The 27,804-nt window shown below is 30.0% G+C and overlaps 1 protein-coding gene across 1 annotated transcript; it reads left to right on the top strand.

Moving 5' to 3' along the window:
* Positions 1–654: 654 nt before the first annotated feature.
* On the top strand, positions 655–10,926 carry LOC134710527 (UDP-galactose transporter senju-like). The gene is made up of 5 exons (XM_063570898.1): positions 655–927; positions 3,799–3,916; positions 5,298–5,344; positions 9,109–9,248; positions 9,980–10,926. The coding sequence occupies exons 1-5, from the start codon at positions 843–845 to the stop codon at positions 10,604–10,606; spliced, it is 1,017 nt and encodes a 338-aa protein (XP_063426968.1). The 5' UTR covers positions 655–842; the 3' UTR covers positions 10,607–10,926.
* Positions 10,927–27,804: the final 16,878 nt, after the last annotated feature.

The raw sequence follows: 27,804 nt of genomic DNA on the forward strand, positions 1-27,804 counted from the left end.
ATATATTAGTCCTTCTGTCAAATGTTCCAGTCTATGACAATATTTTAACATTGATAACATTATAGTAAAATACATAGGAAGTATATATATATCATGTATATGCAGCCTACAATGTTAACTTGAGAATAGAACTGTCTAGTCGATCTTGTCTTGTCTTGTCTTTTCTTGACCGTTTGCGGAGTATTTATTTGATTACATTTTCATGTAATTACAGTTATTATTTTCCAACTTGATTGATTGATATGATAATTAGTTTTACTTAAATTAATGAGATTCAAAAGGTGTCAACAATACACATGTAATATTTCCAGTTCAAACAAATAGACAATTATTTTGAAAGCCGGTTATAAGAAAATAATAATTAATATGAAAGAAAAGACAAATAAAAATCAATAAAGGGAAGATTGTGCTTATCAATTGTTACTTTTAAAGATTGTTAATTGAAGATATATCTTGTTCACGTAATAATAGTAAAGTTTCAGGTAAAAATGATCTTTTTTATCATTCTTAATCATCCAGCCCCCCTCCTTTTCATGGGAAAACTTCGGTGGATTATATAGGGAATCACTGAAGCATGGCTGAAGCCCCCGTATGAAAATTTCTGGGTCCGCCACTGATAATTAATTCTAGATTTAGTAAAGTAACTGATTATACGTGAAAGGCCGAGTTAGATAAGTCCGAGTTTCATATGGGCCGAGGAATCGGTTATTATCTAGTCGTTAAAGCGTTTTTCACAATAACATTTTATGTTTGGCAGCTGAAGAAAATTGTCAACCCCGAGAAAAAAATTTGCGTGCACAAACTCGATAGTCTAACATAATCAATTTCATAGCAAAATCAAGATGGGGTGGTGTTCAGAAGATTTGTTTCCAACGAAATTCAGTTTGATCATATTTATTTCGTATATGGCACTGTTTATAAATCAAGGTAAGTGATGACATGACAAGACAACCATGGTCCATGCCCATGAGTCAGTTTCAAGAACAAACAACACTGCCCTGTATGTGTATATATGTCTCTGCCTGAATCTTCTTCTTTTTCGTTAGGGTCTAGATGTCGTAGCATTGGTAAACAGTAAATTATAGGTTTAAACTGTAAAAGATAACAAAGCCTGTTTATTGATAATGTTGAAATACTGATTTATGCAAGATTAAAACAACAGTATTAAAAAGATGATTTTGAATCTTCATGATCTTAATAAATTGTAATATGAGGCAGGCATTACCCATGAAAGAGGACAAATCTGTATGATTTTAACAAAAAGATAATTTTAAAACTCAAAAATCTGTTAAAAAAGAAACAGAAATACCGTAACACTTTCCATTTTGGTTCTGTTGTTAGGGATTTTACTTGTGATATTAACGTTAAGGTGCTTGTCATTTTGAAATTCTTAAATACAATTTGATTGACCTGTATTGCCTGATACATGTGCTACAAGATTGATGACACTGAATGGAATGCACACAAAGCAATGGATGCCAGAAGTGGGATTTTTGTGAAGTTCAGAAATGTTTTTAGACATTCGGAAGTCAGGTTTGAATCCTCTAAAAATTTGGCATGTTTGAGCAATACTTTAAAAACAACAATGACATTTACCTTTAGAAATGTTTGTTTATTCAAAAGAGCAGGGCTTTCCATTGAAGCCGGTAGCCAGCGGAAATCCGCTGTTAACAATGGCTTCAAGTGCCAGCTACTTCACTGACAAAAAGATATTTTCAAAAAGAAAAAAAAATCTTTTTCAAATGTTTACAGGCAACCGAAAGACGTATTGTTGCAAAGTCGCGGTTACGATAAGCAGGATAAAAGTCAGTGTTTACCTTAGACTAAATATAGTTCACATGAATTCAGGTCACTAATTGGTTGTCTATTTAAAGTCAGAATGCATCTTTTCTTCTCAAAGATAACAAGAGAGACTTTTCGGTGGTCATTGAATGATAACTATAGAGACGTTCTGATGGTCATTAACTCATTGCCTTTTTTTGGCTTTTAAAACATGAAGACAATCAGATAGGATGACAATCTTATGTTATGGAATAATATCAGTCAAATTAAAGAAAATGTAGTAGATCATATTGTTCATGTTTGTTCAGAATCTGGAAAACAGTATATTTTGAAGTTCAAAGCCCACGTGACTTCTGAGAATCAAGGGCAAAAATGAAAGTAGAATATTGTCAACTCGACCTCAAATAAATAAAATTTCCAAATGATTTATGTATCTGACTTATTGAACAGTAAACAAAAACAGAGAAAGTCGGGATATATTAATTTTCTGTCAATGCTTGAGAAATAATTGTATGATTTAAATTCCCGTAACAGTCTTTAGCAAGAAAAGGGGGGTCATTTGTTTACAAATGCACGTAGTTACATGTACAATGTATGTAAACAAATCAATGTAGATTTTTAACAAACCGGATTATTTTATACATTTTTAAATAAAACTCCTTTAAAAGGAAATAAATTTTAAGCATAAGGTAATGAAAATAAAAAAATATTTGACATTTTTTTTCTTTCCTTAATTTCATACATAAAAAATGGTCATTTGAAAGATGAAATTAGGTGCCAGGAGATTGTGAAAATGCAGGATTTTGCTCTATTTAACCCTGATCCCCTGCCGTAAAGCACCAAGCTTACATCTACAGCCGCCTATAATTTAATTTGAGCCTTCTACTTCAATTTCAAGGGAAAGCCCTGAATTATATAAATTATAAATCTATCAGCTGTCAAAAATAATGATCTACGTATCACATCGATGTTTTGTCTTCTGGTTTAGTTTCTTGTCTAAACAACTGCTCAGACAATGTGATATCATAAATCTTCTAGGCAAAACGATGTTTCTGGGACTTAGGGGATACAATCAGGACGCGTCCTAGGGACTCACAGGTTTACAAAATGACGCGTCCAGTTCGATTTCCATGTGTCCAGGACGAGTATATGTGTCTTAGCGGGAACCCTGATGTTATTACAAAAATGGCAAGATTAGTTTGGATTTTCTATATCTAATGTTTTAAGGACAGAAAGGCATTGCTCATAACATCAAAGGTGCATAGCCCTTCCACTCACATTATCACCAAAATTGTATAATGGTGAACTAAACTTGTAGAGTTGAGACAGAGTTAATACATGTATATTATATCACAAATATATTATTAACTCTTTATTTATTAAAAAAGATGTTGATCTGTTCCTTCATATTTGAAATACAGTACAACCTGTGACAACCTTTGATAAATACTCACCATATGCTATGAATCATGGCCTTGTCCTATGTGCCATCAGGCACAACCATTGCAAGGATGAAGTACAATTGTAATTAAACAGTAATATACTATACACAATAACAAAAAGTGACCATGGAGGTCATAAAACATAGGCTATAACCATAGGCTGGTGGTCAATCTAGACATGTAGAAACTTGTAAGATTGAGAAATTTTTATTTATTTATGTCTGCTCTGGTCTGGTTGTTGTAGCATTAACACATTCCCTATTTCCATTCTCAATTTTATCAATTATCTTTTTAGCTATATGTTTAACCAGTTGTTTTACTGATTTGAGTTTTGATTTTTTTGTCATTATCATTATCAATGATTATGACATAGAATTTGAATTTTGCAAACACTTATATTTGATCTGAGACACACAATACATTTACAGTACATGACATATGTTCATGTATGTACATTGATGTAAACCAGAATGCATTTTAAAATATTTTTTATGTTTTGTAATATGTGTAAATACTGCTTTTTTGTACATACATTTGTACTGACAATAATGCCTAAATCTTTGCTTTCTTTCAGGTATTTTGGTAACAGCATCTAAAAGTAAAGATAACACATACAATTACAATACTGTTACAGCTGTGCTATTGACGGAATGTGTCAAGCTTGTGGCAGCAGCTTGTATATTTTTAAAAGAGTGAGTTATTATTAATTGAATATTTGTCTAGCTCATTTTATCATTGGACAAATGTTGAAATACCCTTATGTTTATTTTTTTTCTGGACACAATTTGAAATTTCTTTTGAGAACACTGACTTGAATACATGTATATTTATATATATATAAAATCTATTTTTACAGTCATATCATTATCAGCATCTTGTTTGTTAATATTTATAATGTTTCTCATTAAAAAATCATTTTAGACAGGGTTTTCAGCCTTAGTTTTACTATGGAGGTGACAATACTGTGAAATCTTTCCACAGTACACACATAAACTATTTTTGTTTTTTACTTATATAATTTTATAAATGATTCATGTGTGATTTATGATTAGATGATTGAAGACTATATTTTTATTCAAGTTTCAAGGAGTTCAAAGAAATTTTAAAATGACAAAGGCAAATTTGAGTTCTACATCTAATCTGCTAAAAATACATTGATAGTGTATACATGTATGTATATTCTTATATATTAAAAAGGAAACAAATGTAGCTTTATTATCTAAATTATTATTAAGTGTCTTGTGGTGAGATGTCTCATTGACAATCATACCATGTACATCATCTTATTTATATAACACTGAAAATGTGGATAAAAAAAAGGCATTAATGTGACACATGTATGAAATGCAAGAACATTTTATATTTCAACACAAGAACTTACACACTAATTTTCAATAGTAAGGGCTTCACACACATGTGATACTAATACAGTTGACAGGTTTCTTTCTTCTGTTAATCTGACCAATTTAAGCACTTACTGACCTCTCACAAATACTGCAGATTAGAGTTATATTTTATGTCAGGTGAGAATTCATGACAACTGTTAGGAGTGTTGTTTTTGATTATTTTGCCTTTTTCAATTATGAACATGATGAAGGTATTTAACCAGTAGCTGTCTCATTAAGTAGGGACCATGTTTTGACATGCATGTATTCAAAATGATGCACCAATTTATATATTTAATGATCAAAATTTACTCGTAGCAATCATGCACATGTACATTTGTACTAGTTCAAGAAGATATATTTCTATTTCCATTCATAGATATAAGAAGATGTGGTATGATTGCCGATGAGACAACTCTCCATTAAAATCACAGTTTGTGAAAGTAAACCATTTTAATTCAAAGTACAGTCTTCAAAACAGATCCTTGACTCACACTGAACAGCAAGCTTTAAAGGGTTTAAAAAAAACTAGTGTATAACCATTAAAACGGGAAAAACAAAGGTATAATCTATATAAAAAAGTTACACTTATGAACCTGATCAACAAACTACAACCACTGAACATCATTTATTTTGTTTTATGTTTATTTTTAATCATCATTCCATAGTATTTTCATTTAATTTTCAGTAATACAGTCAGTTCTCTGCTGTCCGATATTACCAAGCATAAAGATGGTAAGGAATTCTTATCTATTGTTTGTATATCGTATACACAAAATGTATATAATTATATAGATTATCGTTGATCATCTCAATGTGATTGAGAAAATTAAAGCAATTGAGTTGAGATGACCAATGATAATCTGTTTATTTCTATTTAACCTATGACGAATGTGTCATTTGATTAGCAATGCCCTTAGTTTTTAGTGATAATTTTCACTCAACCTCACTGAGAAAGAAAATTATCAGTCAGCAAGAGGAAAGGATAATTTTGTAAAATAGCGATAATAATAGGTATACATGTATGTAGGGCAATATGCAGTATACTACAGTACAGTTCAAGAGTACCAACTCTCCCACACCCTACACCGAGGAAAATGTCGGAGCCACTCCGACAAACTCCGAGATTCCTCCCAAAATGTTGGGAGGAATTTGGGAGTAATCTCTCCCAAAATCAGGTAAATGTTTATTGTGATAACGAGCTCACTCTCTACACCGAGGAATTAATTGCCCTTATCCTACTTTGATCTATACCGGCACAAGACTGAATGGGTAATTGGATTACCTGACAGGTAAAGGTTGAAGTAATAGAGTTATATTTCCGGTCTACTGTACCAGTTTAAGTGTCAAACAGGTGTATAATTTTGAATGTCTTTTATACTAACTAAATTTCATTTGTGGTAATAAAAACTAAAGTCAAAATATTTTCGTATTTTTTGTTAGCCCATCTAAAAATATCTTAACCTTAATGTACTTGCTTTAAAAAAAAACGATTATAAAATATAGCGGAATATGTGAAAAACAAAATATTCTACTTCAAAGTTAAAGTCTTCATTTAAAAATTATAAGTCTAAAGTTTTATATATGCAAGTAAAAAGGAAAATTTATTCACCATTCATTAGACAAAATGATTGCCCCGTATTAATTGTGTAAATCTACGGCATTTTCTTTTTACGATTATCTAATTGCTGGAATGAATAAAAGATTTAAAAGCAAAATGTTGTTGTTAATTCTTTCAATTGTATTTAAGTTTTATAAAAAATGAAAACTACTTAATTTTGACCTCGATGTCTTCACCAGTAAATTAATATTTTATTTACGAAATGAGCATACTTGTGTAAAAATAACCGGAAACTTTCGCTTAATTAATCTGAGCAGTTAAATAAAATTACGTGTTTGAAAGTTTTGTATATTCAAGTTAAAAGGAAAATATTATTCACCATTCGTTATGCTTAACAATTGCGGCATTTTCGTTTTACGATTTGTTGGCAGTACAGCAGAATAATAATACATTTCCGTTACAACAGGAATACTTCCAGCTGCATTAATTCGTCTTTGTTTAATATTAACTTTCGCACAATGAATGTAAATTTGTGTATTTTCAACAAAAGATTTTAAAAACAATTATTTGCCGTGCGAAGACAATTCCGCGATACACATCTCAGTTATCAACAGTTTGGGTTGAACTTGAACTTGACTTACTTAACAATGTTAAATGCTAAAAATAGTTAACATCAATGTTATCCACAGCACGAGTTTTTTAAAGGGCGGGAAAAAATATCGCGTACTAGTAAACTCAGGTGACCTTTCTGGCCGACCGTGGGAAAGTCCATTCAAGGTTTCTAAAGTTGCAGAACGACATTTTTGTGCAATCGTATTGAGGCTCCAGAAGGTCCTTTTACAATTGATTTATCGGGAAAATATAATTCTTATCCGAATAAACGTGAACACATTTTTAACTATTTAAATTTTAATGTTTTATCTTTCAAAAAAGAAAGTACATTAATTTTATGTCCATGCATAATATAGATTTACAGTTGGTGATGTATTAATTGAAATTATGATGGAAATTGTCCGGGGTGACTGATTGTATTCAAATGACAATAATCATGATAATACGATAAAGAAATGCCAATTGTAGGCGGTTGGGAAATTTTGAAAATAAATTGATGACTGATTTAACTGGAATAGAATATTATAATGGGCAATTATGAGGTTTGATAAATTTTATTAATAATTAAAGGATTAGTGACCTATCGGATAGCGATAAGCGGATTACTTATCATCACAACTTTTAACATCTTTTGTAAACGTAAAATGATTGAGCGTCATAAACTTGTCAAACACCGGTAGAATTATAGTACATTTATAATATAATTAATGTGAAAATATTTTTCACTTTCCAAATTCAAATGACGAAATTGATATAAATACTTTCGTCAATTTGAAAACCGTTCCGTAAAATGCGAAAATGACGAGCACTATCAATATCACTTGAAATTATTTCCTTTGTCAACAGAGTTGTCATTTAACAGTTTCTGTTCGTAATTTGAATTATTCAAGTCTGTATAAATGTACCGAGGTGGTGAAACATCATATTTTACATTGCTCAATAAATTAAGTTTACTTGATGATCCGATGAATCGGGTTACCGAAAAAAAACATGATTTTATTAGCCAGTTGATTTTTTAATAATGAACAATTAATGCGCTGATATTGCTTATTGAATAAGTTATAAAAGAAACTACATGTAATTGTGGCAAAATCGTCCTTGCTGAAAGAACACAATGTATGACCTGACCGGACTGTAATAGAAACACAAAATAACAATTTTCTTCATACTTTTTCGTATGTACAAATGTACGTTCTATTTTAAAGATAACGGCATAAGACACAAATATAAAAGATTAGAATTATCTTATTCTAAATGATATTGTCACATCTGTATCTGTCAAAGAAAGGAAAACATTTGTTCAATTTATAATACCGTGATTTTAAAGCACATCTGTGCAACCAAGATCGATTAAATGTTCAAAGGTAAATTATCTGGGTAATCCAATTATGTTGTCACGCGTCGTTAATTTGAAGTACATCCGATGGGCAATAAACCAATTAACAGCCACGCGGTGTTGGGAGAGAATCTTTGGAGGATTTTAGGAGTGAAATCCGCGGTACTCGGTGTGATTCCGAGAAAATCGGAAATCGGAGAAAAAAGTTATCGAATCGATATTTTTGAACAGTACTGTACATAGTTATACAGTGTATGCATGAAATTCTAAACAAATAACAAAAATCTGAAAAACAGCTGACTGTATAAACAGAAAATTGTAAAAACTCAAATAAATTTTCGAAACATCAGATTTCAGTTCTTGAACAACTTCATTAATATGTTCATGTTTGTGGAGTTAAATTGAAATATTAAATAACAATGAAGGAAAATTATGAAAATGTACTCATTAGTTTGGTACAACAGGGTTGTCATTTACAGTCATGCAGAATTTTCAATTATTACCTTCAATTAGTGACTTAATCTCAATCCAAGTTTTGGGAGAGTGGATGCTATCTTTGAGAAAAAAAACTCCTGATACATCTTTTTTTTAGAGATTAGTAGTAGATAACCTGTTCGCAGACTAAATTCTTGTCCCTATTCTACATATCAATATTTCCAAATAATTGTTTGACATGTATTTCATACTATCATTACTATTCCTACCCTCTGCTGATCTTATTAACTTGCTTATTTATTCTCATTTTAAATATGCATGAACTATTAGCCACTGGAACTTTCAAAAATCTATTGGTGTGTCACATCATTATTTATTACTACTGTCATAACTGTAAAAGCATAAATATTTGTTTCTTTAATTGTGTGAAGAAATTAACGCATTACATGGGTTTGATAAATAATAATCTTAAAAGAAGTTTTTTCTTCCTTTTGATACTTAACATATATGTACAAAAATGTGACACACAGTTTATATTATTAATTTTTTTTTCAGTGCTACTGTATTACATGGTACCATCAGCGTTATATTGTTTATACAATAACCTGGCTTTTGTAAACCTGGCCTCCTATGATCCAACAACATACTTCCTATTATTACAGTTCAGAGTTGTATTGACTGGTGTCATATTTCAGGTGAGTTCTTGTTTTTCAACAGGAAAGAAAAAAATACAAATAAAGTTCACCCAAGATAAATATGAAAATATGAAGAAGGGATATAAATGTCAATTGAACATTCTCCACCATAGACCAAATCATGTGAAATTTGGGAAACTATAGGTCACTGAACTACCTTATAAAATTAGCAACACCTATATCCATGATATCACACCACAAGCTTTTAAAAGTCTCAAAAAGGACATATGAAAAAATATTTTAAAATATTTAAAACTGATGGCCTAATTTATGAAGAAAAAAAATATTAACAAATATGACATTCAGCAACAAACAACAGCCACTGAAAAACAGGCTCCTTTAGATGCTTATCTCGATTAGAAAGCCTCTTAAAAAGCATACATTTCTTAAAATTGTAAGGTAATTAATGTCTGACTTGTTTTGTCAAAGTTGACCTGAAATGGTTTGGGCTATTTCAAGGTCCCTTATTATTGTATACCTCCACAACTGATAATACATCCTTGAATTTAAATGTGTTGGTTTTTTTCCATTCCTGATGAAGAAAAGTCCAGAAAAGAGCTTTGGACGAACCAAACTTTGAACTGTATTTTCATCATTTAACATGTTCAACAAAAATTCTGAGAATTTCAAATATGATCAATAAAAAAAAGACTTTGACTGGTACATCCATGGTGGTTACTGATGTCTTAATTTTCCATTTGTAGTAAGCATTTTAAAATTGTTCTTTTCAGATTGTTTTCAATAAGAAGTTGACAACTCTCCAGTGGGTATCATTAGGATGCCTTACATTTGGATGTATCTTGAAAGAATATGGCAAAATGTCTGAGAAAACAGGTGCCACATCATCAGATTTCATGTCCTACCTTGATCCACATCTGTTTCTTATCATCGTCCAGGTGTTTAGCTCATGTTTTGCAGGTGTGTACAATGAGTACCTGTTGAAAGACAAAGGGGTTGACGTCCATATAATGGTACAGAATGTATTCATGTATTTAGATTCTATCCTTTGTAATGTCGTAGCTCTGGGATTTAAAGGAGATTTGGCCAATGCCTTCACATTTACGAGTCTCAGCGCTATGGCCCAACCAAGTGTGATATGTATAGTTCTGAACAATGCTGCTATTGGCATAGTCACTAGTTTATTCCTACGATCACTGAATTCCATTTTGAAGACATTTGCCAGTGCTTTAGAACTGATGTTTACTGCAGTTTTGTGCTGGATGATCTTTGGCATATCAATAGACATGTACACAGTAGTGGCACTTGGAATTGTAACTGCAGCCACTTTTCTGTATTCTCACAAACCTGTTGTCAACCTGGCCAAGACGGATGAGCACAAAACAAAAGAAGATGTCTAAATAAATCTGTTTACGTTTTAGAAAGACAGATACCTTTAAAACCAATGAAACAAAACCAAAACCTTGTAATTTGCCAAAATGACAACATGTTTGTCTTTTCAGATGAGGGCTTTAACTTTTTTTTGTCATGTTGTTGAAAATTTATATACTGTTAAGTTTTATTTCTGCCCCAAAATCATTTGCTATTAATTTGGTTAAAGTATTTGAAACCATGATTTAAACCACTTATGGTAGTTTAGGACTTTATATATAAACACACACAAAATAGAAGGCAATATTCTAAATGAAAAACATGATTTCCTTAAAGGACTGGTTTTGAGTTAAAATAATTGGATTTTTGTACTTGAATGAGCTTAAAGTGATATATATTATGATTTTTTCCATTGAGTTCTTATTTTCTTTCTAGAAATATGGAATCTCAAATGATTATATTTTTATACTTAGATTATCTATTGAAAAGACTTTTTTCAGTGCAATAATTTTTGAAAATATTGTAAAGAAACCTTATAATAGACAATTTAATTAGTACAATCAAACTAGTGTTATTCCTTTATACTTAAAAAATGGTTGGCTCTTGAGTAACATTAAACTTATGGCCCAACCAAGTGTGATATGTATAGTTCTGAACAATGCTGCTATTGGCATAGTCACTAGTTTATTCCTACGATCACTGAATTCCATTTTGAAGACATTTGCCAGTGCTTTAGAACTGATGTTTACTGCAGTTTTGTGCTGGATGATCTTTGGCATATCAATAGACATGTACACAGTAGTGGCACTTGGAATTGTAACTGCAGCCACTTTTCTGTATTCTCACAAACCTGTTGTCAACCTGGCCAAGACGGATGAGCACAAAACAAAAGAAGATGTCTAAATAAATCTGTTTACGTTTTAGAAAGACAGATACCTTTAAAACCAATGAAACAAAACCAAAACCTTGTAATTTGCCAAAATGACAACATGTTTGTCTTTTCAGATGAGGGCTTTAACTTTTTTTTGTCATGTTGTTGAAAATTTATATACTGTTAAGTTTTATTTCTGCCCCAAAATCATTTGCTATTAATTTGGTTAAAGTATTTGAAACCATGATTTAAACCACTTATGGTAGTTTAGGACTTTATATATAAACACACACAAAATAGAAGGCAATATTCTAAATGAAAAACATGATTTCCTTAAAGGACTGGTTTTGAGTTAAAATAATTGGATTTTTGTACTAGAATGAGCTTAAAGTGATATATATTATGATTTTTTCCATTGAGTTCTTATTTTCTTTCTAGAAATATGGAATCTCAAATGATTATATTTTTATACTTAGATTATCTATTGAAAAGACTTTTTTCAGTGCAATAATTTTTGAAAATATTGTAAAGAAACCTTATAATAGACAATTTAATTAGTACAATCAAACTAGTGTTATTCCTTTATACTTAAAAAATGGTTGGCTCTTGAGTAACATTAAACTCTGGATAGCTTTATGCTTCAAATTTATTCTTTTTTTCATTTAATCTCTGTTACAAAAGTGTTTGTGTGGCTTATACAAAGTGAAACATAGTGCATAGATTTTAAAGTAAGAATTATTAATTTGGAAATATTCTGACGAAACCGAAAATTTACATCAGCTGCAGCATTGTTTGTTTAGAACGTATATATAGACAGTAAAATATACAGTTAAAAACAACTAAAGTCCATGGTGTCTGCTTTGAAGTTTATATAATAAACTGAGCTTACTAATTTATGAAACATTTGCAGTTAAGACTGTAGAGTTGTGGCCTTTCACATTTTCAGGGTTTATAAAAAACCACAATAAAAATATACACACAAAGTTTTTATTTATAGTCTACATATTATATCGTAATATAAGGATCATTATATTTATATTTATGCAAATGTTCTATGCACATTTTTCTATTGCTAATTTATAATTTTTCTATTGTTTAGATTAAATGTTTAGTGTTGTTTGTTAAGAATGTCAGTCAGGGGTAATTCTTATACAAGTGTTTTATATTTACTTGAACAGGTGATACTTTTGGAGTTAGAATTATATCCCTTGGAAATATTGATATTTTTAAAACCAAAATATAAATACATGTAAATAGTGTTCTAAGTCTTTTTTTGTTGTTGAAGTCTTATATTCTATCCCCAAAAGTATAATTTAAGGACAGTTAAATGGTTAAAAGGAGATCATTCAAATTTTGATAGAAAATTGCAATCTTAAAAATTTACACATTCACATGATACAAGTTACAATTACTTAAACCCTCATGTAAATAAATATGGCCTGTATAAGTAGTACCTCTGACTGAATGTTATAATTTTAGTCCCTCCAAAGGTTGTTTGTTGTTAGGAAATGTTCATTAAAAATTTAGTAGTGTAAATGGTTAAATATTACTAAACATAGAGATGTGACCAGAAAATTAAGACAATATCAAGAATCTTTTAAAGTAAAATTCCAAAACATAGCTATTATAAAGGTGTTGTTTAGTAGACCAATGTCCCAGTAACCTTTCAATAAGCTTTTGAAGACTGTTATGTTTGTTGCCAGTGTCCTTTGATTATAAATTCCATAAGACTGTTGATTTGTGTGTTTTCAATGAATGTACTATTTGTTGCTATTATAGAAGTGATAGGTATAGATGTTTGTAATGGTTTTTTATGTTTTGTTCTAGTTCATGGCTGTTTATTGTCATTGGGGCTAATTTTGGTTTTGTTGTGAGGTTCAGGCTTCACTTAAAATATATTTAGATCTGCCCAAACCCTACTCTTCGGTAGATACAGTAAATAGTAGGCATATATTTTTTTGGGACAAAGAGTGTCAGATGTTTGTTATAACATGCCTAGCTCTAAATAACAACAACTTTTTTATATCAGGTCAATAAAAGATTTGGAGAAGGCTACTATTTTCTGGGTGGTAGGGTTTGGGCTAGCAAGCATGAATTATTCTATTTTTATGGCCTAAGTACATTTTGTTTGAACACCACTATTTAAAAGCAGAAATCAAGTCTGTAGATTAAGTCCCATTAACAATACTGTTCAGACACTTACTGAAAAAATGTAGTTTAATGTTTTATGGATAAAAGAATTACTCTACAATCTTAACAATAAAAAGTATTGTTGTCAATACATGTAGAAGCCTCAACTCAAGGCTGAGTGAGATATGACAATTATATTTTATTAAGAGAGAAATTAATAGAACATTATTATCATATTTTTACTCTAGATACTTGTAGTTTAAATTCGCTGTCAAATGAAAGAATAAATTTTGTTGTGTTCAATTGACATCCTAACATATTAAGAATATGATTTTTTTGCAAAATCAAGCTGAATGTCTTGTTTCTAATATTGTAATGTTTTAATACCTTTGTTTGAAGAATAAAACATTGTTAATAAACTTATTTAATTTATCGAAAACAAATAAAAAGATTATTTTTAAAATACATACACATTAAATATTGTTTTTCACCAATCATTTATTACATAAGCACACAAATCTATTAATAGCATTATGATTTAATTTCTAATGTTAAATTGATGTTACAGTGAAATGATTTGATTGCTTTTGAAATAATTGCAAAGGAATATGGTACAAATATGAATGATTTACATGAAAATTAATTTGACTGTTTAATAATGTCGGAAGTTTTGATTGGAATATTTGCATAATTAATGGTAATTCATACATTTTATGAGGGATTAATTAATCAACTACAGTAAATTCTGATAAAATTTGTGTATTTATGTACTATATTGAACAACTGAAATAACTGACAAAATAGAGCATAAATCATGTATATTTAAATAGCACTCAATTTTGATGGTTTGAATCTCCACCAAATATGAAGACTACTTGAAAGGAAATATTGTAAAGATATTTGAACTAATATATTAGTCATGACTATTTATTGTATGTCCTACTTTGAGGGATTTTTAATGTCTCTGCATTTTCTGGTTTGTTACATATTGGTTCATGTGGGTATTCATGGAGATTTTTCAATGGTTATTTAGTTGCTGAAAGTGGGTCACCTTGTGTTTGGTCTTTTTTATTATTATGTATTAATTTTATATGATAAATTTTGTCATACTTAAATCTGGATATAGTTGGTTCAAGTAGAATCTATTGTTTGATAACATTTTGATTGTAGATTTACTATTATTCAAATTTATAAGTTTTAAGGCATAGAAGTGGGAAATAGGCAACAGTTAATAGTGTGATGTTTGGACATTGAGATTTCAAAATTACCATGATGGTCTCTTCATCTTATTGCTTTAAGTATGGGGATGGTAAGTTTGACCTGTCAATTGCTCAAACTAGGATTTAGAAATGACAATTGCTCTTTCTCTGAAAAACATGCAGCATTTAGGAGTAACAGCAAGGACTAGTTTTCTCAAAGTCAGAATGATGTGTCGTTGTAGGGTGATTTGTCTTTTTTTCAAACAGATAATTTATAGGGTATAAAGTATAAAAAAGGATATGGTGTGGTACAGAGTTGGATGTATTCATTTTTCATCAACTGGATATTGTCCTTAAAATAATTTTATTTTATCAAAACAATTGCTCCTGAGCGTTTTTAAAAGACATCATTCAATTATTTACAGCCTGTAGCTGAAGTTTCAAGAGATATTTTTTTCTGTCCATCCATATTTTTTTTTACTTTTGATGTGTCTCACTGTTTTATCTTTCTGCTGAGATTAGTTTCTATTCTATAAGTGAATTCTTCACTAGCTACTTATAAACAATCAAAGTGCCATAGAGTTTAGAAAGGTCATAGTAGACTTACTAAATACTTTCAGAGTTGGGTTTCTTATTTCCGATACATTATAATAAATATGTGTATTGTAACTGTAATTTTCCCTTGGTTCTTTGGATATTTTTTCAAATAGATTGGTTTATTTCTCATTACAATAGAATGAATCATTTTAAAGTATTTTAGAACATGTAACTTGTTTTTGTCGAGATGAAATATTCATTAGTTATATGTAATACAACACTGATGACCACAAAATGTAATTATTGGAATAAAAATAGATGCATCTCCACTCCTTTTCTTTAAATATATTTTTTTGTACACTGATGTTATATATCTTATGACAATTATTATTCAATCCTTGTTACTGTGATAAATGTTTGTATGGCAATGAAACTTTTTAAAAATCAATTTAGTTTATATGCTTCTGAGGAATTTGGTTTTAAAATCTTTTGAAATTTTTGTCACACATGATACAACTGTAAATAGAATACCACATAAGGATGGGAAAAAAGAAGGCATCATATTGACAAAGGAAAGTGAAAACTTTTTATTTATACATAGATTTTAGTTGTCAATGCAGATTTTGTTGTCAGATATGAAAAAAAAACACTTCAAGTTTTTGTTGCGCTTAACTGAGTCAAAAAGTGAGACATAGGTATGCTGTTTACGGTGTTGGCGGTTTTGCCGTTTTGTCGTCAATAATGTATTAGTTTGTGATTAGGTCTAGTTTATGGTGAACCACTAGTGGTAAGTCAAAGGTATTTGGTATGCAGTTGTATTAGTGTTGGTACATCCGATTTCCATGGAGATTGTTTTGGCCTGCCTCCTCAGTAATGGTCTATTGACTTTGAAACTTTTGCTTATTTTTTTGTATGTTTGTGATTAGGTCAGTTTATGGGAAACCACCAGTGGTAATCTAAGGATAATTGGAATGCAGTTGTATAAGCATTGGCATATCTTATTTCCATGGAGATTATTTGGGCCTGCCTCCTCAGTAATGGTCTATTGACTTTGAAACTTTTGCTTATTTGTTTGTATGTTTGTGATTGGGTCAGTTAATGGGAAACCACTAGTGGTAAGTTGATAATGATTGGTATGCAGTTGTATAATCATTGGCATATCTCATTTCCATGGAGATTATTTGGTCAAAGCCCCTCAGTTATGGTTTATTGACTTTGGAATTTTGCTTAGTTGACATGTTTTAAAGGGAAAAACTTATGATAAGTCAATAGAGATTTGTATGCAGCTGTATTAGCATTGACACATCTCATTTCCATGGATATTTTTAAGCCATGTTCTCTCAGTCATGGTTTGTTGACTTTGAATATGTTAAATTGTTGCTATTTAAATTTCAACATTTGCATTATTGAAATTACAAAAAAGCGAGACATATCTCTGTGATAACAGTTTATATGCGTCCAAAGCTTTTCTGGATTTACCTTCAGTAGGAAAATATTTAAAGGCAAGGCTGTAAGAACTGAAACAGGTGACAAGCTATATCATTCATGTCATTTTTGTCATCATTATAAATCCCCTAAGACACAAGGAACCTGCATCAAATAATGTTTGATTTTAAAAAGAAAAATTGAAGAGACTGAAGATATCAAAGGTACATTCAAAACAAATTAACTGAAGAGATACTGACAACACCATGACAAAACTAGAGGCTCTAAATAGCCTGTGTCGCTCACCTTGGTCTATGTTAATATTAAACAAAGGACACAGATGGATTCATAACAAAATTGTGTTTTGGTGATGGTGATGTGTTTGTAGATCTTACTTTACTGAACATTCTTGCTGCTTACAATTATCTCTATCTATAATAATCTTGGCCAAGTAGTTGAAGTGGAAAAAGTTAGTAAAAATTTACAAATTTTATGAAAATTGACTATAAAGGGCAATAACTCCTTAGGGGTCAATTGACCATTTTGGTCATTTGACTTATTTAAGGTCTTACTTTGCTGTACATTATTGTTATTTACAGTTTATCTCTATCTATAATAATATTCAAGATAATGATTGTCTGATTCATCTGAAAATTTCAGGGCAGATAGATCAAGACCTGATTAACATTTTTCCCCTAGTCAGATTTGCTGTAAATGCTTTGGTTTTTGAGATATAAGCCAAAAACTGCATTTTACCCCTATGTTCTATTTTAGCCATGGCGGCCATCTTGGTTGGTTGGCCAAGTCACCGGTAATATTTTTACAAAACTAGATACTCTAATGATGATTGTAGCCAAGTTTGGTTTTATTAGGCCCAGAATTTTCAGAGGAGTTTTTTGTAAAAGATAACTAAGAATTACGAAAAATGGTCAAAAATTGACTATAAAGGGCAATAATTCTTATATCATTTGCATATCTATAAATACTTGAATTGGATTGGTCAATTAGATTTTTTTTTCTTGGTTTACACTTCGATAAACCATGTTTCCGAAACTACTTTTGTGATCTATTCATGCGCGATACACATTCTTGCAGGGATACTGGGATTTTCAGCAAGTCGAGATTATAAAACAATTGCAAAACAGTTGGTTATATTCTAATGCATATATACCCCCCCCCCCCCAAAAAAAAAAGAAGAGAAATAAAATAAATGCACTAAAGCTTCGAAAATGTATAAAAAAAAAAATTAAATAAAATTCCGGGAAATTTCACGAATGATTTGGCGAATTTACGTCATGGCAAAACACGTCGTCATACGATTGAAAACTTTCAGACGGAAGATTATTTCGTTACTTGTACGCTTCAAATTCGGATAGTTTCTAATTAAAATAGAGTGTTTGAGGTAGGTGCTAGTTCATTTTAGTTTCTGTTGCATTTATCGAACATTTAGGTTTTTTAAGTCAAGATGGTGGCGTACTCCTTAGTTACGGCATGCCATTGTGCTTCTGATGGTACATACAGTAGCCATCAAAGTAATAATGTAAATTAATAACCGCGTATGTTTGGCTGAAGAATTATAAGGATTAAACACATTTTTTCAAGAGGTTATTGATGTGTAAACCGGGTCTCTAACTCACAAACTTGACATAAAAGTCCTTCGGACTTTTATTCAGTTTGTGAGTTAATCGCCCCGGTTTACACATCAATAACCTCTAGAAAAAATATGTTTAATCCTATAATAACTCCTTAAGGGCATACGATAAAGTTTTGGTCCTGTATTTACAAGTTCATGAAACTTTGCATACAAGCTATTTTTTACCTGTTGAAATCAAATATGTAATAAAAAATATACCTTCATGTGCTACTTTTTGAGTAAAATGAGGTCGAAATTTTGTATATTTGCTCAAAATTCAGATTTGTGGCCGTAGTTTCTTTTTCGAAAGAAAGACATTACTGTTTTGTTATAAAAGATAAACACAAATTGTTTTTTGTTAAATAATCGGTAATTTCTGTATTTTATAAATATCCTAAAAAAATATGCAATTTTTCATTCAGAAATAACTCATATTTATCAAATGTTCATGAATTGTGGAAAAAACGTAATTTTTTACTGCATGTTTATCGAATTAAAAAAAATCCTCTATTTACAGTTTTATAAAATTTGGGTCACATAATCTCCCTGCAAAATGAAGCAAAATGCCGTTTTGAAAAATAGGGGTCCATGAACTCGTTTTCAAATTAAATCAGTTAAAAATAAGTCGAAAAATGCATCTTTTCCCGATACCGGTATGTCACAGTTTGACGTCGCGAAAATAACAAATTACGTTAGCAACGTCATTACCTTCCCTGTAACTGTATCGTATGCCCTTAAGGGGTCAATGGATCCTTTTGGTCATGTTGACTTATTTTTAACTCTTACTTTGCTGTACATTATTGTTGTTTACAGTTATCTCTATCTTTAATAATATTCAAGATAATAACCAAATTAGTAGTTTTAACGAAATTTTGCAGTTTTTCATTTTCATTTTGAATATCATTATAGATAGATATGAACTGTAAACAGCAATAATGTTCAGCAAAGTAAGAACTATAAAAATATGACAAAAAAATCCCAATTGACCCCTTATGGAGTTATTGCCCTTTGAAGATCTTACACAATTGGTGCATCCAAAAGTTGACCACATTAATTGGTTTCCTATAGAAACAAAAATGGCCGGAATATACCAGGAATGTAACTACATACGTTTTTGGAAAAGCGCTTTTATTGCTGTTATCATCTCGAAGTCACAATGAGGCATATTAATATGGAACAAAATGACTCTCACCTCATTGCAATTTTAAAACTTGAGCGAAATTATGTTTTATTTGCAAAAATAATTTGGATAAACTTAATTAGATGTTACACCACTAAATCTGAACCGGTCAAAAAGAAAAAAAACACACAGGAAAGTAGACTTTTTAAATATGTACTAGTAGTACATATCTAAAACAAAAAAGTTTCTACCCATATTTGTAAATATATAAATATGTAGAAAAAAGTAAAACCACAAAAATACTAAACTACGAGGAATTTTAAAACGGAAATCCCTTATAATAAGTCTAGAATATATTTTGAATACTATATTTTAGTTATTCAAGTATCAAATAAAATGTGAAGAACTGGTGACCCTGTGAGAACATATATTTACTGATAATTTTGAAAAATGCAAAATTTTAGTACACCATCCAACAGCGGTAACAGATTAGATGGATTTAAACTTGATTGTTTTTAAAGGAGTAGGTCCAATAAGGGCTGATTTTGGCCTCAAATTTCAGTTTCATCGAACGAAAGGTTTTACACATTTTTTAAACACTTAAGTGTATCTTTAAATTGATGCAATTAGTTTAAGTAAAAGATTTTAACTGAGTAAGTAATTAAAAACTCTCCGATTCAAGCTTAAATATTAAAACTCTATCAAATATGCCAAAAAACGTCACTTTTCAGATGGTTTTTGTAAAAAATGAAAGTGTCCGCAATCGTGTTCATCTTCAACCTTTATATATGTTATGTGTTATCATCAAATACAACTAACAGTTCTATATTATGAATGAACACTGATGCGGCCACTTTCATTTCAGAAGGAAACCTTCTGAAATTTAACTTAAATAATCAAATTCTTAAATTTTTAGTAATTTAGCATAATATCGGGTACTATCATCATTAAGTCATGCTAAATTACGAAAATTTTAAGAATTTGATTATTTAAGTTAAATTTCTTAAACTTCGTCAGTAAGATAACTTTATTTTTAATAAAGTTCAATTTACAATTTTCATAGAGGCTAAAATTTTCAAATTAAGTGGAATTTCGATAAGAACCTTATCGAAAATCCATGAATTTAGATTGTGCCAAATGTCGGCTACAATATGACAACCCCAAAGTAAATGTTCTATAGTTTCAGGCTCTTCCTTGCAAAATGTACACAAATTACAACTAACAAGCTTCATTTTAAAACGTAAAGCATTTGTCCCTAAAATATAATGAATAATTCTATATTGAAACCAACATAACCTAGTGTTTTTTGAAACCTTGGTAACACACATATGTATTTTTTTCCAATTTTCTACAACTTTGTTAAGAATACCTTCCCATTTTTTTTCTGCTACAAAATCTGTAGGTAAGATTCCTTGATTTAAAATAGTATACATGTCCTTTGAGCCCTTTTCGGACTTGAAGAAAATATTAATATTAAAAGGTATAATAGCTTGATGTTTTTTTTTTCTTTCAGTGTTGATTCCAATATCTTGTAGCCACCTTTTTAGTGCTAATATAAGTCCATAAAACTGTAGAAACATGGGTTTAAAATTATACATTATTTCAAAATTTTGATATGTTACAGTGAGTTGCTTACAGGTGTTACTGTAAAATTTTACCTATAGCTCAACCTGTTTTTAAAATTGTCAACACAATAGGGACATTTAAATTGACCAGTTGGTATTGTTAGATTTAAATCTACCTTGATGCTACCTGTACAGATTTTTATTCACCTAACCCAAAGTTTCAGCATGCTTTTTTCCTGAATATTTTCTTACCTAGGATTATTCTATTAAAAATTGATAGGGAAGAAAACATTTTTGGTTTTCATTGTTTTAAATCCCTGATATATATGATTTATCTATTTTTTACCTAAAATTCTAAATCAGTAAAAGAGTAAAATAAATATGTATTACTATGTTTGAAAATTTTAACTGTTTTTACACCAAAATGCTTCTTTAAAATTCTAACCCTTATACATAGTATTGTCCAGCTGCCAGTGAAACAAGAAATAGCTGCTCAGGTGTTTACAGTTTATCTTTTCAGAGGGATATGTTGTTCTTTTCTTCACATGACCCTTCAAGATTCTCATTTTGGATTATTATTTGCAATGTTTTAAATCTTTTGGTGTCATTGTGCATACAATATTGGATTTATTTTATTTGAATTCACTACTCAGACTTTTTATAGCAATTTTGCTTCTTAAAATGTGATGAGTTTCTTTTAAGATTTTATTGTCATGAAGGACATCAAGGAGGAAATAATTCATTCAAACCGTTTTGTGGGGCTTACATATGATGCTGACATATAAAATTCGAAATAATTTTGGAGTATACCTTGCTGTGATTTTTCTTTGAAATCTATTATAATATTAGTGGGAGTTTTGTGCATAAAATGCTGTGTTTCCTAAAGGAAATTAAATTTTTCATACGATGGGATTTAGTTGTTTTAAAGATTTCAAAATTTCAAAACTGGAATTCAAGTAGGATATATAGTGTGAGTTCATCCAACATGTTTCTGTGGCTTTAAATGTGATTTTTGAAATATTCATTATTAATTTTGGGATCTATTACAAATTTAAGATGATTCCCTATTTAAATGGGATCTTGGAAATGAAATAAAATGTTGAAGTAATGCAGTGGATATAATCTGGTGATAAAGTGAAAAATAAAAGTAAAATATTCTAAAATATTCCTAATGTGAGGAAATGTTTTTTAAAAGTGAATGTGAAATTGGAAATAGTCATTATAAAATTCTGAATCAAATATTGTTTGATTTGGAAATTATTATAGGAAATGAAATAAAATGTTGAAGTAATGCAGTGGATATAGTCTAATCTAGTGATAAAATGAAAAATGAAAGTAAAATATTCTAAAATATTCCTAACATGAGGAAATGTTTTAAGTGAATGTGAAATTGGAAATAGTCATTATAAAATTCTGAATCAAATATTGTTTGATTTGGAATTTATTATAGGAATTGAAATAAAGTGTTTACTGTGGATATATTAAAATCAGGTGAAGTGATATATAGTAAAAATATAAATAATATATTACAAAATATAAGTGAGGATAACTACTTGGAATATAGTAATGGAAATGATTCTGAAATATGTATAAGATTCTGCACCTGTTAAATTAGGATGTATATAATTGGAAGTTAATTAGAATTTATACTATGGATTTAGAAAAAAATCTAGTGAAGTAGTGAAAAATGAATAAAATTAGACATTATTTAAAATCTTTGGAATTCTGGATGAGATGTCAAATATTAGTGTAAATAAATAAATGAAATTGTTTATTCAAATATGATTTTGAGGTTTCATTACAGCTAATTTCCTAATGCATGTAAAGCAAAACTTTGGTTGACTTGCTTGCTTTGTTTGTATTATTGTTTATACAAGCTTTGTAAATAAGATTGGCATCTTTAAACAATATATATAGGCATAGTTTAACCTGTATATATCATATTTGAATTTAATTTGGTGTTATCCTAATGATTGTACAATATACAAACAAAGCAAGCAAGCTAACCAAAGTTTTGTTCTGCATGCATTAGGAAATAAGCTGTAAAGTGAGTGAAATATTACGACTGGATTATTTAGGGTATTAAACACTGCTAGTAGTGGCTATGCAAACATTTAGATGAAATGTAGTGCATTTTAGGTCATGCAATTTTAAATTAACTGCAAGAAAATAAAATATATGATATAGTCATTCTTGTTTGGCTTGATCACTCATAAGATTTTGAATGACAGTAAAATAAAAATCTCACAATAGAATAATCCTAGGTAAAAAAAAAAATCAGGAAAAAAGCATGCTGAAAATTTTGGTTAGGTGAATAAAAGTTTTTACAGGTAGCATCAAGGTAGATTTAAATCTAACAATACCAACTGGTCAATTTAAATGTCCCTATTGTGTTGACAATTTTGAAAACAGGTTGAGCTATAGGTAAAATTTTACAGTAACACCTATAGGCAAGTCACTGTAATATATTTCCATGTTCATCTAACAGGTCATTTACAGTCCATACCCCATGGTTTGCCCAATTTTTATAGTAAACGCTGACATTATCAATTTTGATATGTTCGTTATGCCATATAGATGTAGAAATGACTTCCTCAAAATAAAATGGATGTCTGAGTTTTGACATAGTTTTCCACCAGACACAAGTTGGTTCCTTTTTCCTTTTTCCTTTTTCGATATTCAAATTTTAAAAAATATTACAAGTCCAAACTAAAAAAAAATTTCCTTCAAAAATTGATTCCTCAGAATTTTTTTTTCCTCAAATTTTTTTTTTCCTCAAAATTTTTTTTCCTCAAAATTTGTTTTTCCTCAAAATTTTTTTTCCCCAAATTTTTTTCTTCCTCCAAATTTTTTTTCCTCAAAAATTTTTTTTCCTCAAAAATTTTTTTTTTTCAAATTTTTTTTCCTAAAAATATTTTTTCCTCAATTTTTTTTTCCATCAAATTTTTTTTTTTCTCAAAAAGTTTTTTCAAATTTTTTTTTCGTTTCCTTATTCGGTTTCTTTTTCCTTATTCGATTTTCATTTCCTTATACAGTTTCTATTTCCTTATTCGATTTCCATTTCCTTATTCGATTTCCATTTCCTGATTCGATTTTCATTTCCTTATTCAGTTTCTTTTCCTTTTCAATATTCATTTCCTTTTTCGGTTTCTATTCCCTTATTCGGTTTCTATTTCCTTATTGGATTTTCATTTCCTTATTCGATTTCCATTTCCTTATTCGATTTCTGTTTCCTTATTCTGTTTCTATTTCCTTATTTGATTTCTATTTCCTTATTCGGTTTCTATTTCCTTATTCGGTTTCTTTTTCCTTATTCGGTTTCTGTTTCCTTATTTGATTTCTTTTTCCTTATTAAATTTTCATTTCCTTATTCGGTTACTATTTCCTTATATTTTCAACTATCAAACATCAACACACACCAAACTGGATGTAATTGAAAGATATCTAGAGGTCAATATACAGGCTCGAACAAAAGACAAAAAAGGAAAAATATAGCGAGCTTTTTTGGGATGAAGATGTAGTAAAGATCGAACGTCAGTTTTAGTCGGATATACTTTAATGTTAGTCTTACATGTTGTTCTGGAACTCATTCCTCATTTATTCGTCAAGTGACCATCATTTTATATTGTTAACGTTTCATTGCGTACATCGCTTAATGTGCGCCAGTTTTAGGAGTTTTATACAGGACAGTGTAGGAATCCATGATACTTTCCCCTTTCTCTGAGTAACGAAAACTGCTCAGCGTGTCATGTGCACAACTACAAGGAACATTCAGCGGACACGTTGTCCAAAGGAACAATTCATGGCTAACCACAGGGTGAGTTACATTTAAAACATTACAAATTTTGTATTTACATCAGCCATGAACTGTTTTAATATCTTTTCTTATGTTATAAAGAAATTATGAACATTTTACCGTTCAAACTGTTCGTATCTGCGATGAGACAACTTAATTCCAGACAGAACCCGACGTGTGCAAGAATATTTATCTATTTATTATTATTTATTATTTAACGGCTTTATATGTCTACGAACTGTTTATCCGTATATTTTATGGACTTAAATTATCATTGAACACATTGTAAAATTGTATTTATATTTGTATTTTCAGTTTTTCATCTTTTGGATTGGTAGTAAAATAAAAGTCAGCTCCTGATTGTTTTATCCTTACATTAACCCAGTCATCTTGGTTACACTCACTGGTCCGGCCAGTACACATGTATAGATGTGTATATATATCATTGATTCAGTGGCGATGGCAAATAGACACTGATAAGTCTTGAATGAAATTTTATAGTTTTGAATGTTTCTTCATTAGTTGACTAAAAATAAGTGGAGGTATGTTCTTATTGCCGACAAGAGAGGCACTCTACCTATATTAATTTGTGCATAAAGCGATTGAAAGTTGTTAGATACTGAATGCTTTTACCACAAATGCGCCTAAGTTTTAATCTGTGTATATATACTTAAAATACGATGATAAAATTCATGTCTTTTTCAGGTTTTCTGTCAGATCCAACCATGAAGTAAGTCATGTTTGTGATATATGGTTTTAGTCGATGATGTTCATGAAGGATCTGTAGTACAAAGTATATCACTGGATTGAGCTCTCTGTCTAAGTGTATCATTAAAGTGCTTTGCTTTGAGCTGAGTTCATTGCGGTGCAATTCATTTTTTGTGAAATAAAGATTTGACAGACAACTCTCATGTACAAGGATTTGTCAAAGTAGTATTCATTCTATGTACAATGTATGTAATCACTGTGCTTAAACGGCCGTGGGTAACATAAGTTACCTACAGCCCAAAATGGAGCCGCCTGGCTTCGGTTAGGAAGTTTGCTTCATATGATTATAATACAAAGAATACAAAAGAAATGTTCAGTAATTAAAAAGTTATATAAATCTTTTAAGAAAACTCTGCAATGTAAAACGTGGTTTATTACTACAAAATAATTGATTACAGCACGATTTTCCAAAACACTTATGATGTCCGTAACTTCAAAACACCTCGTCCGTAACTTTTTTCCTTATACCAATAGGGCTGTCCGTAACTTTAGCATGATGTCAGTGATTTTCAAAGAATCTTTATTCGTAGATGTAATTATAAAAAAAAAGAAATGATAAATAACATTATTACATTGATAATAATCGCCGTATTTGAATATCAAAAATAAGACAACTTGTGACCGAACGCCGCTATGGATTTAACTCGTGCTGCGCACTCGTTTAATGCGTCGTTCGGTCACGCGTTGTATTATTTTGATATTCAAATACGGCGATTAGTTATACTATAAAAAATACCGAACTCCTTGGAATATTCAAACGGAAAGTCCTTTATGAAATTGCAAAGCCAAAAGCTCAATTTAACACACCAAACGAATAGAAAACAACGGCCATATTCCTGCCTTGGTACAGGCATTAAAAACTAAAATTACAAAAATACTAAACTCTGAAGAAAATTCAAAAAGGAAAGTCCCTTATCAAATGGAAAAATCCAAAACTCAACCGAATGGATAACAACTGCCATTTTCCTGACTAGGTACAGGCATTTTCTTATGTAGAAAATTGTACGGCAAAATTAATGTATAATCATACATTCTACTGACTTTATAGATTGTTTACTGCTTAAGTTTTAGATGATAAATCATGACATGCAGGTTATAAATCTCACCATTTCCAACTGTAGAAATTACATTAATAGTGAACACCCCAAAGGGTGACTGAAAGAAACCGAATAAGGAAATGAAAATCGAATAAGGAAATGGAAATCGAATAAGGAAATAGGAACTGTATAAAGAAATGAAAATCGAATAAGGAAAAAGAAACCGAATAAGGAAACGAAAAAAAAAATTGAAAAACTTTTTGAGGAAAAAAAAATTTGAGGAAAAAAAATTTGAGGAAAAAAAAATTGTGAAAAAAAAATTTTGAGGAAAAAAAAATTGAGGAAAAAAATTTTGAAGGAAAAAAAAATTCAGTTTGGACTTGTAATATTTTTCAAAATTTGAATATCGAAAAGGAAATGGAAACCGAATAAGGAAATGAAAATCCAATAAGGAAATGAAAATCCAATGAGGAAATGGAAACTGAATAAGGAAATAGAAACCAAATAAGAAAAAAGAAACCGAATAAGGAAATGAAAATCCAATAAGGAAATGGAAACTGAATAAGGAAATAGAAACCGAATAAGGAAATAGAAACCGAAAAAGGAAATGAATATTGAAAAAGGAAAAAGAAACCGAATTAGGAAATGGAAATCAAATAAGGAAATGGAAATCGAATAAGGAAACGAAAATCCAATAAGGAAATAGAAACCCAATAAGGAAATAGAAACCCAATAAGAAAATAGAAACCCAATAAGGAAATAGAAACCGAAAAAGGAAATGAACATTGAAAAAGGAAAAAGAAACAGAATAAGGAAATGGAAATTGAATAAGGAAATGGAAATCGAATAAGGAAATGAAAATCCAATAAGGAAATAGAAACCGAATAATGAAATAGAAACCAAAAAAGGAAATGAACATTGAAAAAGGAAAAAGAAACCGAATAAGGTAATGAAAATCGAATAAGGAAATGGAAATCGAATAAGGAAATGAAAATCGAATAAGGAAATGGAAATCGAATAAGGAAATAGAAACTGTATAAGAAAATGAAAATCGAATAAGGAAAGAGAAACCGAATAAGGAAACGAAAAAAAAAATTTGAAAAACTTTTTGAGGAAAAAAAAATTTGAGGAAAAAAAAAATTTTGA

Source organism: Mytilus trossulus, chromosome 3 (assembly GCF_036588685.1).
Source record: "Mytilus trossulus isolate FHL-02 chromosome 3, PNRI_Mtr1.1.1.hap1, whole genome shotgun sequence".
NCBI lineage: Eukaryota > Metazoa > Mollusca > Bivalvia > Mytilida > Mytilidae > Mytilus > Mytilus trossulus.

Excerpts from the sequence above, each read along its gene's own strand:
- LOC134710527 (XM_063570898.1), top strand. The coding sequence starts at position 843 with ATGGGGTGGTGTTCAGAAGATTTGTTTCCAACGAAATTCAGTTTGATC. Across the intron at positions 928-3,798 it reads GGCACTGTTTATAAATCAAG|GTATTTTGGTAACAGCATCT; the intron begins GTAAGTGATGAC and ends GCTTTCTTTCAG. Across the intron at positions 9,249-9,979 it reads TGACTGGTGTCATATTTCAG|ATTGTTTTCAATAAGAAGTT; the intron begins GTGAGTTCTTGT and ends TGTTCTTTTCAG.